This window comes from Mobula birostris, chromosome 8, assembly GCF_030028105.1.
Source record: "Mobula birostris isolate sMobBir1 chromosome 8, sMobBir1.hap1, whole genome shotgun sequence".
NCBI classification, from domain to species: domain Eukaryota; kingdom Metazoa; phylum Chordata; class Chondrichthyes; order Myliobatiformes; family Myliobatidae; genus Mobula; species Mobula birostris.
The window spans coordinates 73,214,609-73,229,546 of NC_092377.1; the positions used below are offsets into that span (position 1 = coordinate 73,214,609).

General features: G+C 40.5%; 1 protein-coding gene across 1 annotated transcript in view; it reads right to left on the reverse strand.

Moving 5' to 3' along the window:
* Positions 1-14,938, reverse strand: part of LOC140201402 (calcineurin subunit B type 1) — a 72,238-nt gene that overhangs the window by 36,749 nt on the left and 20,551 nt on the right. The window contains exon 2 of the mRNA XM_072265452.1: positions 4,475-4,514. Coding sequence (XP_072121553.1) covers positions 4,475-4,514 — 40 coding nt within the window. The remainder of the gene's footprint in view (positions 1-4,474; positions 4,515-14,938) is intronic.

Consider the following 14,938-nt stretch of genomic DNA (forward strand, 5'->3'; position numbering starts at 1 on the left):
CAAAAGAGCAGTGCATGCAAGACGGCCCAAGAATCTCACAGAACTAGAAGCCTTTTGCAAGGAAGAATGGGTGAAAATTCCCCAAACAAGAATTGAAAGACTCTTAGCTGGCTACAAAAGAAGTGTTTGCCATGCGGGGTGCCCAAACTTTTGCTTTGGGCCCTTTTCTGTTATTTTGAAACTGTAGAAGATGGAAATAAAAAAGTTTCCTTGCTTAAAATATTTAAAAAATGTGTCATCTTTAACTTTATGCCCTTTGGAAATCAGTTCATCTTTTACTCGCTTAGCCATACACAGTAATAGAAATTTTGACCAGGGTGCTCAAACTTTTGCATGCCACTGTATATGTAACTAGGGTGCCAAACATTCACGCAGTACTGCATTTGTTAACGTGGAGCACTGTGTAAATCTGGCAGGTACAAAAAATTTTGGGAATAGTGAGGGTGGAGCACCACGGGAAGGATATAGGACAGGTGACAGAAAAGGAGAGACAGAGGCAGGGATTAATGCAGGTACAGACACACCCAGCCCTGCCATACCAGACAAGGGCATTTGATAACAATTAGTTTATTGGTCATTACAGAATGTCTCTCTTGTGCTTCCCATTCTCTGCCTTTTCCCAACCATGACTCTTTTCTCTTCAATCATGCCCCTTCCCACTTCAGTCCACAATAGAGACTCATATCAGAATCAGGTTCATTATAAAACATGTTCATTGTAATTAAATTTTCCACGGAACTGGTCTGGAAGATAGGAATTACAGGTATTTCATTACCTCTAGCTAAGACCTAATTTAAAAAAATTAGCATTACTATGAGAACAATAAAAACAATTTATTTAATGTCTTAAATTTGACTCCAGACTTGCTTTACTTGAGAATGAACATTGTGTTATTCCCAAAACTCATCACTGGTGGAACTGCTAATTTTAACAACTGCTTTGATTGAGCACAAATCATCTGCTCTTGACATCAATATTACATCTAATAAAAACCTAAAAATCACCACTGGGATGTTAATTTGGAGGAGGGTAGTGGGGGAGAGCATATTTAATATCGATTTAGAAATCATGATAATTAAAAAAGGATGTGGGTCAGCCATGGTTGTATCATCTGTCTCAAATAAGATGATGTAGGAACAAATTAGGCCCTTCAGCTCATCAAGTCTGCTCTGCCATTCCACCATGGCTGATCCATTATCCTTCTCAACTCCATTCTCCTGCCTTCTCCCTGTAATCTTTTACCCCTTACTGATCAAGAACCCATCAACCTCTACTTTAAATATACCCAATGAATTCCACAGATTTACACTCTCTGGCTAAAGAAATCACTTCCCATCTGTTCTAAAGAAATATCCCTATATTCTGAGGCTGTTCCCTCCAGTTCTTGACTCCCCACCATGGTTGAGCCCAGCCAAATGAGAATGGATAGGAGTTTTAAATGAGTGCTGGGAAAAACAAATCTTAATTTTCTTTGTTGGATAACACAATTTCCTTCGCCATTTTTCGTTTCTCTGATAGTTCCAAAGGTACTTTTTGCAGCATAAACGGCAATTCCCTAATCCACCCACCAAATAGGTGTCATTACATGTTTCAGCTTGTATGGGCAATTCTGAAGTAATGAATCAGAAAACCACACTTGATCTCTTGAGCCTGTTCTACCTTTCAATATGATCCCCTAGTTTTAATCTCAATTCTAAAATCACACTCATCCCTAATAACCTCTCACTATTTCATCAATAAGTCCAATCAATCAGATAGATTTCCTAAGATTCTCAATTCTCTGAAAAAAAAGTACCTCACTTATATCTGAAATGGGCAGTTCATTAGAGTTAATCACAAACTCTTCTCTAAATTCTGCCTCTGGAGGAAACATCTCAAATCTTCTCTAACTTCAACACACCATCAGATACAAGCTTAGCTTTTCCAATTTTAGACAATCTGTCCATTTCAGAAAACTCCCTCTCATGCATCAACTTCCTTCCTTTAACAAGGCAACCAATACTGTACATTATACATTATATGTAGTTGTACCAAAGCCCTACATAACTGCAACATAACCTCCCTATTTCTGTATTCAGTTTGCTAAATAATTTTAAAAATTATTGGCTTCCCAAAACAAAAAAAACCAGTCTGATTGATATCAGTAATTTAATCAAAAAACTGAATGAACTTTTGGGGAAATAATTAGTGATTTAAGATCTTAATACACATGCATAAAAGAAAAATAACATGCAAGATTACTCATCACTAGGAAGTCAAAACTTGCAAGAAATGCAAGGGCAATTACTGCATTTGCATGGCATTTTAAATTTTGCTGATGATACTACATTGATTGGCCTAATCTCAAATAATAATGAGACGGCCTACAAAGAAGTTGTCATCACCCTGACACAGTGGTGTCAAGAAAACAACCTCCCCCTCAATGTCGCAAAAACAAAGAAACCGGTTGTTGACTACAGGAGGAATGGAGACAGACTAACCCCTATTGACATCAATGGATCTGGGGCTGAGAGGGTGAACAGCTTCAAGTTCCTTGGCATACACATCACCAAGGATCTCACATAGTCTGCACATACTGACTGTATGGAAAAAAAAGCACAATAGTACCTCTTTCACCTCAGACGGTTGAAGAAGTTTGATAAACACTTTCTGCAGGGGCACAACTGAGAGCATCCTGACTGGCTACATCACTGCCTGGTTGGGAACTGTACTTGCCTCAATCGCAGGACTCTGCAGAGAGTGGTGCAGACAGCCCAGTGCATCTGTAGATGTGAACTTCCCACTATTCAGGATATTTACAAAGGCAGGTGTGTAATAAGGGCCCGAAGGATCATTGGGGACCTGAGTCACCACAACCACAAACTGTTCCAGCTGCTACCATCCTGGAAACAGTACCGCAGCATAAAAGCCAGGACCTACATGCTCTGGGACAGCTTCTTCCACCAGGCCATCAGACTGATTAATTCATGCCGATACAATCGTATTTCTGTTATACTGACTGTCCTGTTGTACATACTATTTATTACAAATTACTATAAATTGCACATTGCATTTAGATGGAAACAAAGAATTTTATTCATGTATATGAAGGATGCAAGTAATAAAGTCAATTCAATTCAACATGGTGACAACTATTTCCGACTAAGGTTATTCAAACAAAATCCATCTCAAAAATAATAAACCATTATCAAAAAGTAATACCTATATGTCTTAAAAGGAGGCACTATAAGCTAGAGAGTTGAGTGGATTCCAGCCACTTAGTGCCTGAGCAGCAAAAGCCATAGCCATAACTTTAAGACATCATGGATGCATAAGGGGTCAAGACCTTGGACAGATTGACTCACCTTTACGCTTTCAATCAAAATACACAAAATAAGATAGTATAAGTGGAGGAAGCTAATGCTTCAGGTAACAATATATGGCATATACCTTTCTTAAAAAAATCTTTTTAATATACAGATGTATTTACTGAAACTCTCAAGTTACCGTTTCTAATATCACTTGAGGGAACACAACCAATAGGGAAAGGGCATGGATAAGAGCTGGTACAATATTTCTTTTGATAAGTGTTGTTCTCCATTATGCAAGATGCTTCACCAGCATGAACCCAACAGCTTCCTCTCCCTATTCCATCAAAGGAACAGAAATAAGACTGGAAAAGAAAATACATTCTGAAAATTAGAAGAACTAAGAAGGTGAGTAAAAGTGAAGGATCAAAGCTCGTGGAAATATGGCAGAAACGTAATTACTGCTGTATAGAGTCTGAATGAAGGATATGAATAAAAAAATTTTAAGCTAGGAAACCACATGAGAGCTAAGAAGTTGAAGGCTCGGTAGCTTAGTGGTTAGCCCAATGCTTTACAGTACAGGTGATCTGGTTTCAATTCCGCCGCTGTTTGTAAGAAGTTTGTATGTTCTCCAAGTGACCGTGTGGGTTTGCTACCACAGTCCACACTTACCGGTTGATAGGTTAACTGGTCATTGTAAATTGTCCCATGATTAGGCGCCAATTAAATCAGCAGATTGCTGGGCAGTGTGGCTTAAAGGGCTGGAAAGGCCTATTCTGCGGTGTATCTCAATCAATCAATCAATCAATAAATATTGCAATGCTTCAGAACGAGAAGTGCAAGTAGTGGCAGAGTAATACTATCATAGTACACCTGAAAGTGTGCAAACCAATTAAATAAATACAACTGTTTTCACAGGTCAGAGTAATTAATGCTGAAACACAAGTTAGATAAACTAGTGCTATAGAACTGCAAATAGAGTGGGGAAAAAAGACTGCACAGGAACTGGGGAAAGTTGGCAAGTTATTTATATGGAAAAGATCATTTGACTTTCAGTTAGCACAGAAATAAGGCACAAATATTTTAAAAATTTCTACACAGCATTCCAAGAATTTAAAGAAACACTATTTTTCTTGGAATAAATCAAATATACAAGTTATTACAAATAAATAAAAATATTAACTTACAGTGTGAGCACATTTCCAGGGGATAGCTCGCTTCATTTCCCTAAAATGAAAGAAAATAGTTCATAATTACATCTGGGATCTAATACTATATTACAAGAGTATAATTGCAAAGGATAAAGACTTGTGCATTGCCTGATGCAAAACTTGAAGTCATTTCATAAATTGTTGCTTACAATGGAAACTGGAACTGTACAATAATCTTTAAAAAGTTAATATTCACTTTTTAACATTCCTTAATACAAAAGTATTATACATAAATATATACCTCCAACCACAAAATAGACTTCATGACATTGTCAAGTATACAATCTATATGAACTTAAAGCAATTAGTACTTTATCCTATTCTCTTTCCCTTTGTTAATTTATCATATGGGTGCAGCATCTTGTACACAACAACCTTGGAAGTGTCATTATGAAATGCCTTGAAAATGAAACAGAAGCAGAGCAATTTAGAGAAGGAATTTCAGAGCTACACACAGCAAGCTGAAAGTACAGTTGCCAAAGATGAAACAATTACACTGGAAGTGTACAAAGGAAGAGCTATAAGATCATTAGAGGATCTAAAATCAAAGATGAGAATTTTAAAGATTCGGGCTTCAATGGACTTGGACCTCAAGTAAGGGGGTAATACAAGTACAGGGCTCAGTACAAGTTAGGAGGCAGGCAGTTACAGATTAGCTTACATTTTAGAGACCACAAGATAAGACAACAGCCAGGAGCTACCAGGATAAACAATATAGCAGCAGATAAACTGGGGGTGGAAGGAGGTAACCTTGGTGCTTCCTTTATTTGCCACTGTCCTTGCGCACTATTTGCATCAGTGCGCATGCGCCGGTCGAGCATGCAGCCTGTTACAGCCGTTCCGATCGGATTCTTACTTTTTTCTTCTTACTTTTTAAACTTACGTTACTTTTTGTATTTTTTTTTCCACAGTAACACGTCGAAGCTGCACCCTCTCTAACATGCTGATAGAGAGAGTTTTATTTGGGTTTTTAGCACTGGAAATAGTTACATCTTGACACGCGGGACAGAAGCATGGTCGCATTGTTCATTCCAGGGACCAGCTGCTTGCGCTAATGCCGGGTGGTTTAGCAAGCAGAGCGGCAGACACCCCTGCTGAAATCCAGAGGAAAACACACAGAGGATGCAGAGGGGGATCACAAAGTCGAGGAAAGAGGACCGGGTTGAGACAACAGAGACTTATGGAGAAGAGGAGTTTGGTGGGTAATAAAATGGACGAGTTCACGGCGCTAGCCAGGCGTCAGAGAACATTTCGAGAGCGCAGTGTTATGTGTTTCACAGGAACGGAGCTGCACGAGGACATACCCGATCAAAACTTCTCCATGGACGGCTTCCAGACCGTTCCGGCTGACCGGAAGTGCGCTGAGCGGTAAGCGTAAAGGAGTTGGGTGCTTACTGTTCTGGTTAACAACAGATGGTGCAATCCGGGTCATATTACGATCGAGGAACGTGTTTGCAGACTGGATATTGAACTTTTTACTGTTGGACTTCGGCCACATTCCACCAAGATTCAATACTGGGCGGCACGGGAGGTCGTTCCTGCCTATGGCCATCGAACATGCAGCTCCTCCCGTGGAGGGTCAGACACCCTGAGCCAATAGACTGGTCCTGGACTTCTTTTCCATCTGGCATATTTGCATTTTGTTGTTTGATTGTTTGTGGGTTTTGTATTGCTATATTTATGCTCTATTCTTAGTTGGTGCGGCTTTAACGAAACCCAATTTCCCTCGGGATCAATAAAGTATATCTATCTATCTAAAAATTATGCTTTCCAGTGAGCCAAAGTAACAACATTCTGCAAGTTTCCTCAAAATCTGCTCAATCTCTAGAATCAAACACTAACTGACATCCTACACTTAACCTTAAGGATTATGCCATGATGTTTATATGGTACTAATTTAAAAATGCACAAGATGTGCAAAGGGTAGAAGAATAGCCATTCATTTGGTACAGTAACTTCAATAGATGTTTCTTATTTTATATACACATACACAAACATGAAGTTCTGGGAAAGGCATAACAAAGTAGCAAATTTCTGCAAATCTTTGTTGAATCCTATGATGAATCAAAATTCAATAAACCTTAATTACCCATCACATTCTGTGCACCGAATTTGTGCCTTAAATAGAATGAAATCAGGTTTATAATTGTTTGGTGTGTGTCATGAAATTTGTTAACATAGCAGCAGCAGTACACCACAATGCAGGATAATAAAGAAAAAAACGAAATAAATATATATATGCATACAAATTAGATTTAGTGCAAAACAGAGGTAATATAAAAAAGTGAGGTAATGTTCATGTGCTCAATGTCCACTTAGGAATCGTATGGCAGAGGGAAAGAAGCTGTTCCTGAATCACTGAATGTGTGCCTTCAGGTTTCTGTACCTCCTTCCTGACGGTAACAATGAAAAGAGGGCACTTCTTGGGTAATGGGGGTCCTCAACAATGGACGCGGTCTTTCTGCGGCACTGCTCCTTGAAGATGTCTTGGATATTACGGAGGCAAATATCCAAGATGGAACTGACTAATTTTAAACTGGCAGCAGGTTACCCATGTTTTCAAATTTCATATCCCATTATAAACAAAAACAGGACTCCAACTCAAGTACAAGTGTGGGACCAAACCATGCAAAAATTCTACATTTTTGCTGGTTTATGCTCCACAGGAGTCCCCTTCTACTGTTACCTCCTACAATGAGGAAAGTATTAAGAAAAGTTTTGAAGAATGACAGGCTGACAGTGTGAGATGCATATTTATGCAAGACAGTATAATGCTACTGGCAATATTATAATAAAACAAGCAGCAGTATAAATATATGAAACAGCAGCAATAAAAGGTAAAATGTGACCAGTGCAGGATGAGACTGTCTTTTGGGGGAGTGGAGCAGTGGGTGTAGGGACAGGATGGCAGAGCTTTCAGAAAAGGTGGACAGTGCTGGGTGACAGCAGGGTGTTAAAAAGTCTAACAGGCTGGGAAAAGAAAAGTTCTGGTTCTTATGCTGCTGTATCCTCTGCTTTGACAGCAGGAGGTCAAAGAGACTGTGGGAAGGATGGGAGGGGCCTTTGATGCATGTCCTGAATTTGGGGGGGGGGGGTGGAGGAATGAAGAGACCCCAATGCTCTCTATAGTCCTCACTATCTACAGTTTTCTACCAGACTGGAATTTCATTTTTAAGTTCTCCTGCTGCTTTTACTATGTCTTTCTGCTCTCTTCATCAAACCCAGATTAACTAGCCTTGCAGTAACATTAATGAAGGATTTGACAGACCAGGTTTATTATAGACGAGGGTGCTGTATGTATTTGCTGAAGCCCCTAGCACCACAGAATGTCCAGTTTGGATCTACTGGATCTGTTCCAGTCCTTCCCATTTAGCACAATTAAAGAGCCACACAACACAAGGGAAGGATGTCAGTATGAACAAGACTTTGTGTCCATAAGGAATGAAACTCTGGTCACTCCCATATACATGCATCTGCCACAAGTATCTTACAAAATATAGCTAGTTCAAACACTACTTGCCAAGACAGTTGGAAACTGTACCCTTTAAGAATCAGGTGGCTCGGTTACCAGAGGTGCTACCAGGTCACTAAAGGGGATGAACACAGAAGACTCAGATTACAATACATTCTTGCTATTTTCATTGCTCTGTTCCAGTGTTGCTTTGCATGGAAGAGCACCAATTCATCAGATGAGATGGGACAGTGAGTGGCAATCAGAAGGATTCCTTCTCCATGTTCAACCTGTTGCCATGAGACCTCAAAGTCAATGTAGAAGACACACATGCCCACCGCCTCCCTCATACATCCCACAACCTCTTTTGCTGATAAAGATGTACAAGGATAATGAAGGTATTATCCAGTACCTTGTCTATAATGAGTGTTTTTGGGAGTATAATCACATTAGATTGCAGCTTGACTATCTATAATTAACAATCACAAAATAATAACTGTTATTAAATAATATTAATCAAACCATCCTAATTAATAATCAATATAGCTTGACTGACTAGTCCAAATCCCCAGAAGATTGTGACTTTGCCAGGCCAGCTGGGCAGGGGGCAGCTTTGCTATGTCTCAATTCAGTGGCCAGACTTAAGACAGGCAGTACATTAAGGTTTCTACTTTACTGTAATTGCAGCTGTGATAGAAGTGAATTGCTTGCTCAGTCATATCTAAAGAGTTCGAACAGTAAACCAAATGCTGTACTTCTGAAGTTAAATATAGAACGCTATTAACCCAGGTGGATTTTCAGTTACGATCTTTTTTTTAAATTCCACTTGCCTACATTTGAATTCACATTTTAGGATTGTTAGCCCAAACTCTAAATTGTTTTAATAATAAATGTAGTCTTACCTTACAAAACTAATATAACTTACCCATGAGGGTATTTTGGATTTTGATTGTAAAATAAAATAGTAGAAATGGTAGAATTTTGTAGCAGAACATTTCAATTACATCAAAAACAAGCTGATATTCCCAAATGTCACACCATCTATTACTCTGTATGCAAATGTTAAATTGTCAAAGCCATTGCACAAAAAAAATATACAGGTGTCCCCCACTTTTCGAACGTTTGCTTTACGAAACCTCACTGTTACGAAAAAAGGAAGCGCGTGATAAAAGGCAGCGCACGCCCCAAGCAGCTGCCCTCCCTCGGATTCGGAACTGCATTCTCACCAGTATTGTTTACTACGTGCCTGTGAGCAGCCGTTTTGCAAGATGGGTTCTATGGTATTGGAAAAGCCTGAAAGTGCTTGTAAGGGCGTTACATTTAGCGTAAAACTAGACATAATTAAGCGTTTCGATCGTGGTGAACGAAGCAAGGACAAAGTGAATTTGGCTTGTGGAAGTTGACGAAGATGATGTTGAAGAGGCTTTGGCATTCCATGACCAAGAACTGATAGACGAAGAGCTGATGCAATTGGAAGAGGAAAGGGTAACAATCGAAACTGAATGCAGTAGCGAACAGACCAAAAGTGAAGTCGTCCAGGAACTGAACGGGAAGCAACTGCATGAGGTTTTCGCTGCAATGATAAAGTACAACTTTAATTTTGAAAGGATACATTGGTTTAGGGCATATTTGCATGATGGTTTGAGTGCTTACAAAGAACTGTATGATATAAAAATGCGCAAGGCTAAGCAGTCAACCACATCAGCCACAGCAGATGACGAACTTCGACCTTTGACATCGAGGCAGGCAGACATAGAAGAAGATGAGCTGCCTGCCCTGATGGAAACAGAGGACACCCCAGTGTCCCATCACCCCAACCTCCGGGCCGCGGGCAGATACCGATTCACAGAGAATGCAGTGGTGGCTGGGAGGCACCCAGCACATCTTTAAGAAAAAAAGCCAAAATAAACAAGCTAATTAAATAGGTGCCGCCCGGCACGTAAATGTCGGCCCAGATCAGAGGCGATTGTCAATTGCGTCGCCTCTGATCTGGGCTGACATTTACGTGCCGAGCGGTACCTGATTAATTAGCTTGTTTGTTTCGGCTTTTTTCTTAAACATGTGCTGGGTGCGTTCCGGCCACCACCGTACCCCCGCATGCTTCATGGATTGGTATCGGTTCGCTGCCCGTAGGGTGGAGGCCACTGCACCACCCTAACCTCCAACGAATCAGCCTAACACACCATCAGTATGCTCAATGTCTTCCCGATTCCCGTAAGTGATAGTACACTGTACATACATTATTTCTACTTTATATAGGCTGTTTATTTTACGTGTTATTTGGTATGATTTTGCAGCTTCACAGCTTAAAGGTTACCGGAGAGCGCTTGCGCTGTGTTTTTGCTGACGGCGCTTGCGCCGTGTTTCTGCCGAGAGCGCTTGCGTGAGATTTTCGCTACGGAGAACAGTGCGGCAATGATTGTAGAAAAGTATTTCTACTTTATATCGGCTGTGTATTCATCATATCATTCCTGCTTTTACTATATGTTTCTGTTATTTTAGATTTTGTGTGTTATTTGGCATGATTTGGTATGTTATTTTTGGGTCTGCGAATGCTCACAAATTTTGCCCATATAAATGAATGGTAATTGCTTCTTCGCTTTACGATATTCCGACTTACGAACCGCTTCAAAGGAACACTCTACCCTAGGATGGTGGGGGAAACCTGTATTGTACTTCCGAAGGCTACAAAATAGCACTTCTTGTATGGCTAACAATAGTTCATTGACCTCCACACTTAATTGTAGACATCTTCATCAGAATTTGGACTGATCTTTCTCCCTGCCCCCCCCCCCCCAAAAACGATTACCAATAGTAACAAAACAACTCAAAGCTCAAGGACACAAAAAGCATTTAAATATCCTCAGTAACTTTGGAAAAAAGTGTAACATGTTTTCCAGTTCATTGTAATCGCTTTCCAGTAATGGCTCAACAGCACGGACGAGGTAGCTCTGCCAGGGTCAGCAAGCTGTCGGCAGGTTCTGGATTTGGCATTCCATTCAGGCAAAAGGAGCAAGATCTGATGATGCCATGGGTTCACAAATTGGTGAGACTGGAGGTCCAGTCAACTGCAAGTGCAAGTTCAAAATTTGAGACCTCACATTCAGAGACTGGCAGGTCGTGGAGTCAATGCTGAGGATCAGGGCCCAAGTATCAAATCATAAGTCAATGATATTGGCCAGTGCCCTGTATTGCGAATCTCTTAGCTTTGACTTTCCTCAGTAGATTCACAATGTCTGCAAGCCCAAGTCTTTATCTGCTGGAGGCTGAAAAATACGACCAATCCTGGGGTTAGGGGACTGCATGTGTGGGAGGGAAGAACAGGGATTGTTCTGTTTTGTTATGTTTTAACAAGCATTATGAGCATACTATGTTAGTACTAGAATGCATCCCCAGCACATTCTTGTGCGTGCTGTTTGTTAATGCAAACATTTCACTGTAGGTTTCCATGTACACATACACAAGATAATTTCAAATCAAAATGAAGGAACATCCAGAAAAGTATTTTGTACCAAGTCTCTACAAAAGGAGCAAATGAAGATCAAGTGCGAACAGATGTAGTGCAAAACATCCAGCTGCCCTGTCCACACAATCCACTTGTGACAACATCTAACTTCTGCGCAAGACCCACCTGAAAAACTGGAGTGGAAGCAGGTCATCCTTGACCGGAATGTCATAACTAATTGATCATTTCACTTCTCACTCCTTTACACTGGGAAGCCATGTTAGCAGCTAAGATTGGGTGGGGGGAGGGGGGGAGGAGAGAGAAAAATCAGCAAAGCTGTAAGTCCACAACCCATTTAAAGGAAGTAATGCACAATGCAGGTGACTTGGATATACAATAAAACAGGAAGTGAAGGACATTTTTCAGCTTGGCAAACTTTCTAGAGTGTGCCAAACATTAATTATCTCTCAACTATTCACAATTTACATACTTAACTGAGAAGACAATGTAACATACTTAAGATGACAGATGATAAAACACTAGATAGGAAACAGATGTGGAATGATGTGAGGAAAAACGTAAGGCAGTGTATTTTATTTTATGCATTCACATTTACTGGAGAAATCCACCTGCAGGATAGATGCAAAATATGGTCTTAGCCATAATACAGTGCCACCTCAATGATCTTAGAAGGCATTAAACATACTTCCAGAAATAAATTTTGACAAGACTTCTAAATCTACTCACTTCAGTTCCTAACGTACTATCAATTCCTCACATTGAGGGAATCCAGAATAGGACAGTTTTGAGGACAAAATGATTATATTAGGATAATCAAGCCAGAAATGGCAGGAGGCTTATACAGGTGTAGACAATTTCAGGCATAGATACAACTTCAAAAAGAATGTATTTGTCAACGTAGCCAAAGATACAGGTCAACAGTGGCTTGGAGTAAGTTGACACAAGAACAGCAGCATTGTGCTAATTTCAAGGAGGTGACCAGAACTATGGTGGAATTGTCAAGTTCATAAGCAACAGAAACATCAAAATTTCAGGAGAACATTAGTTAACACAAGGAGGGGGAGTCTGGCAGTGTTAAGATTAACATTTTGAGACCAAATAGGAGAACAAATTACCAACAATCTGGCTCAGCTTCATACAAGTGAAACAGAAAGTGATGGAAGTGATAGCTAGAATAGATTTGAGTGATTTACAATGATAATAGCCTTGACTTTGTCACAATCACTTAAGGTACCATTAGTGAGAAATATTTTGCAATGAGATACGTATGAAAATTTATTGGAGAAGATTAAACAAGGAGCCTGGGGAAAAGAGCACAAATTTGAAAGACTACATATTCAGGGTCTTTTAGGAGGAGGGGCAAAGCGTGATTTGTAACAATATATCCAAGATTAAGCAGTACCTGAGGAATGAGCATTAGTAAAATTAGGTAACATTAAAAACTGGAGCAGAACTAGCACTTTATTTTGCAATACGTTTCAGGGATCAAGTAGCAAGTCTCACAGGCAAAGTTAACTCAGGACAGCATAAGGGGAAAAGGAACTTCAGGGCTAGGAAAGCATTACAATTTTTCCCATGTCTTCTTGCACAATTCGAGGAACTAAACAGCACAATAAATTTTAGCTTTCCAAATTGGGATCACATCGGAAGATAGCATTTTGACCCAGGTATGCACACTCATGTTTACACTTTGAACAATGGGAGTACATTAAAACAAAATACATGACCAAAGAATTAGTTCACTATTAATACTGCACATCTTTCTTAAATAAGAGACCCAAAACTACTCAATACTCCCAAGTTCAGTCTCGCCAAGGCCACATAAAGCCTTGGGATTACATCCTTGCTCTTATATTCTAGCCCTCGCAAAATAAATGCTGACATTGCATTTCCGTTCCTAAACACCGACTCAACCTACTAGTTAACCTTTAGAGAATCCCGAACAAGGACTCCCAAGTCCCTTTGCAGCTCTAATTTCACAATGTTCTTCCCTAAATCTCTGCCTAAAAACAAGCTTTTCAGACTGAAAAGCTTGAGCATGTAAATATTAAGAAAGATGCTTTTGGAAAGCATCAAGTTGGATAAGTCACCGGGACCGGATGAGATGTACTGTGGGAGATGAGGGAGGAGATCACTGAGCCTCTAGCGATGGTCTTTGCATCATCCATTGGGATGGGAGAGGTTTTGGAGGATTGGAGGGTCACGGATGTTGTTCCATTATTCAACAAAGGGAGTAGAGATAGCCCAGGAAATTATAGACCAGTGAGTCTTACCTCGGTGGTTGGCAAGCTGATGGAAAATATCCTGAGAGGCAGGATTTATGAACATTTGGAGAGGTATAATATGATTAGGAACAGTCAGCATGGCTTTGTCAAAGGCAGATCGTGCTTTACGAGCCTGATTGAATTTTTTGAGAATGTGACTAAACACGTTGATGATGGTAGAGCAGTAGATGTAGTGTATACTGATTTCTGCAAGGCACTTGACAAGGTACCCTGTGCAAGGTTTATTGAGAATGTAAGGAGGCATGGGATCCAAGGGGAAATTGCTTTGTGGATCCAGAACTAGCTTGCCCACAGAAGGCAAAGAGTGGTTGTAGACATGTCATATTCTGCATGGAGGTCGGTCACCAGTGGTGTGCCTTGGGGATCTGTTCTGGGACCCTTACTCTTCGTGATTTTTAAAAATGACCTGGATGAGGAAGTGTAGGGATGGGTTAGTAAATTTACTGATGACACAAAGGTTGGTGGTGTTGTGGATAGTGTGGAAGGCTGTCAGAGATTACAGCGGGACATTGATACCATACAAAACTGGGCTGAGAAGTGGCAGATGGAGTTCAACCCAGATAAGTGTGAGGTGGTTCATTTTGGAAGGTCAAATATGATGGCAGAATATAGTACTAGTGGTAAAACTCTTGGCAGTGTGGAGGATCAGAGGGATCTTGGGGTCCAAGTCCATAGGACACTCAAGGTTGCTGCGCAGGTTGACTCTGTGGTTAAGAAAGCATACGGTGCATTGGCATTCATCAATTGTGGGATTGAGCTTTGGAGCCTAGAGGTAATGTTGCAGCTATATAGGATCCTGGTTAGACTTCTTAGTTCTGGTCGCCTCACTATAGGAAGGATGTGGAAACCATAGAAAGTGTGCAGGGAGATTTACCAGGATGTTGCCTGAATTGGGGAGCATGCCTTATGAGAATAGGTTGAGTGAACTCAGCCTTTTTTCCTTGGAGCGATGGAGAATGAGAGGTGACCTGATAAGAGGTGTACAAGATGATGAGAGGCATTGATCCTGTGGATAGTCAGAGGTTTTTCCCCAGGGCTGAAATGGCTAGCATGAGAGGGCACAGTTTTAAGGTGCTTGAAAGTAGGTACAGAGGAGGTATCGGGGTAAGTTGTTGTCGTTTTCTTTTATTAACGCAGAGAGTGGTGAGTGCGTGGAATTGGCTGCCGGCGACGGTGCTGGAGGCAGATACGATAGGGTCTTTAAGAGACTCCTGGACAGGTATATGGAGCTCAGAAAA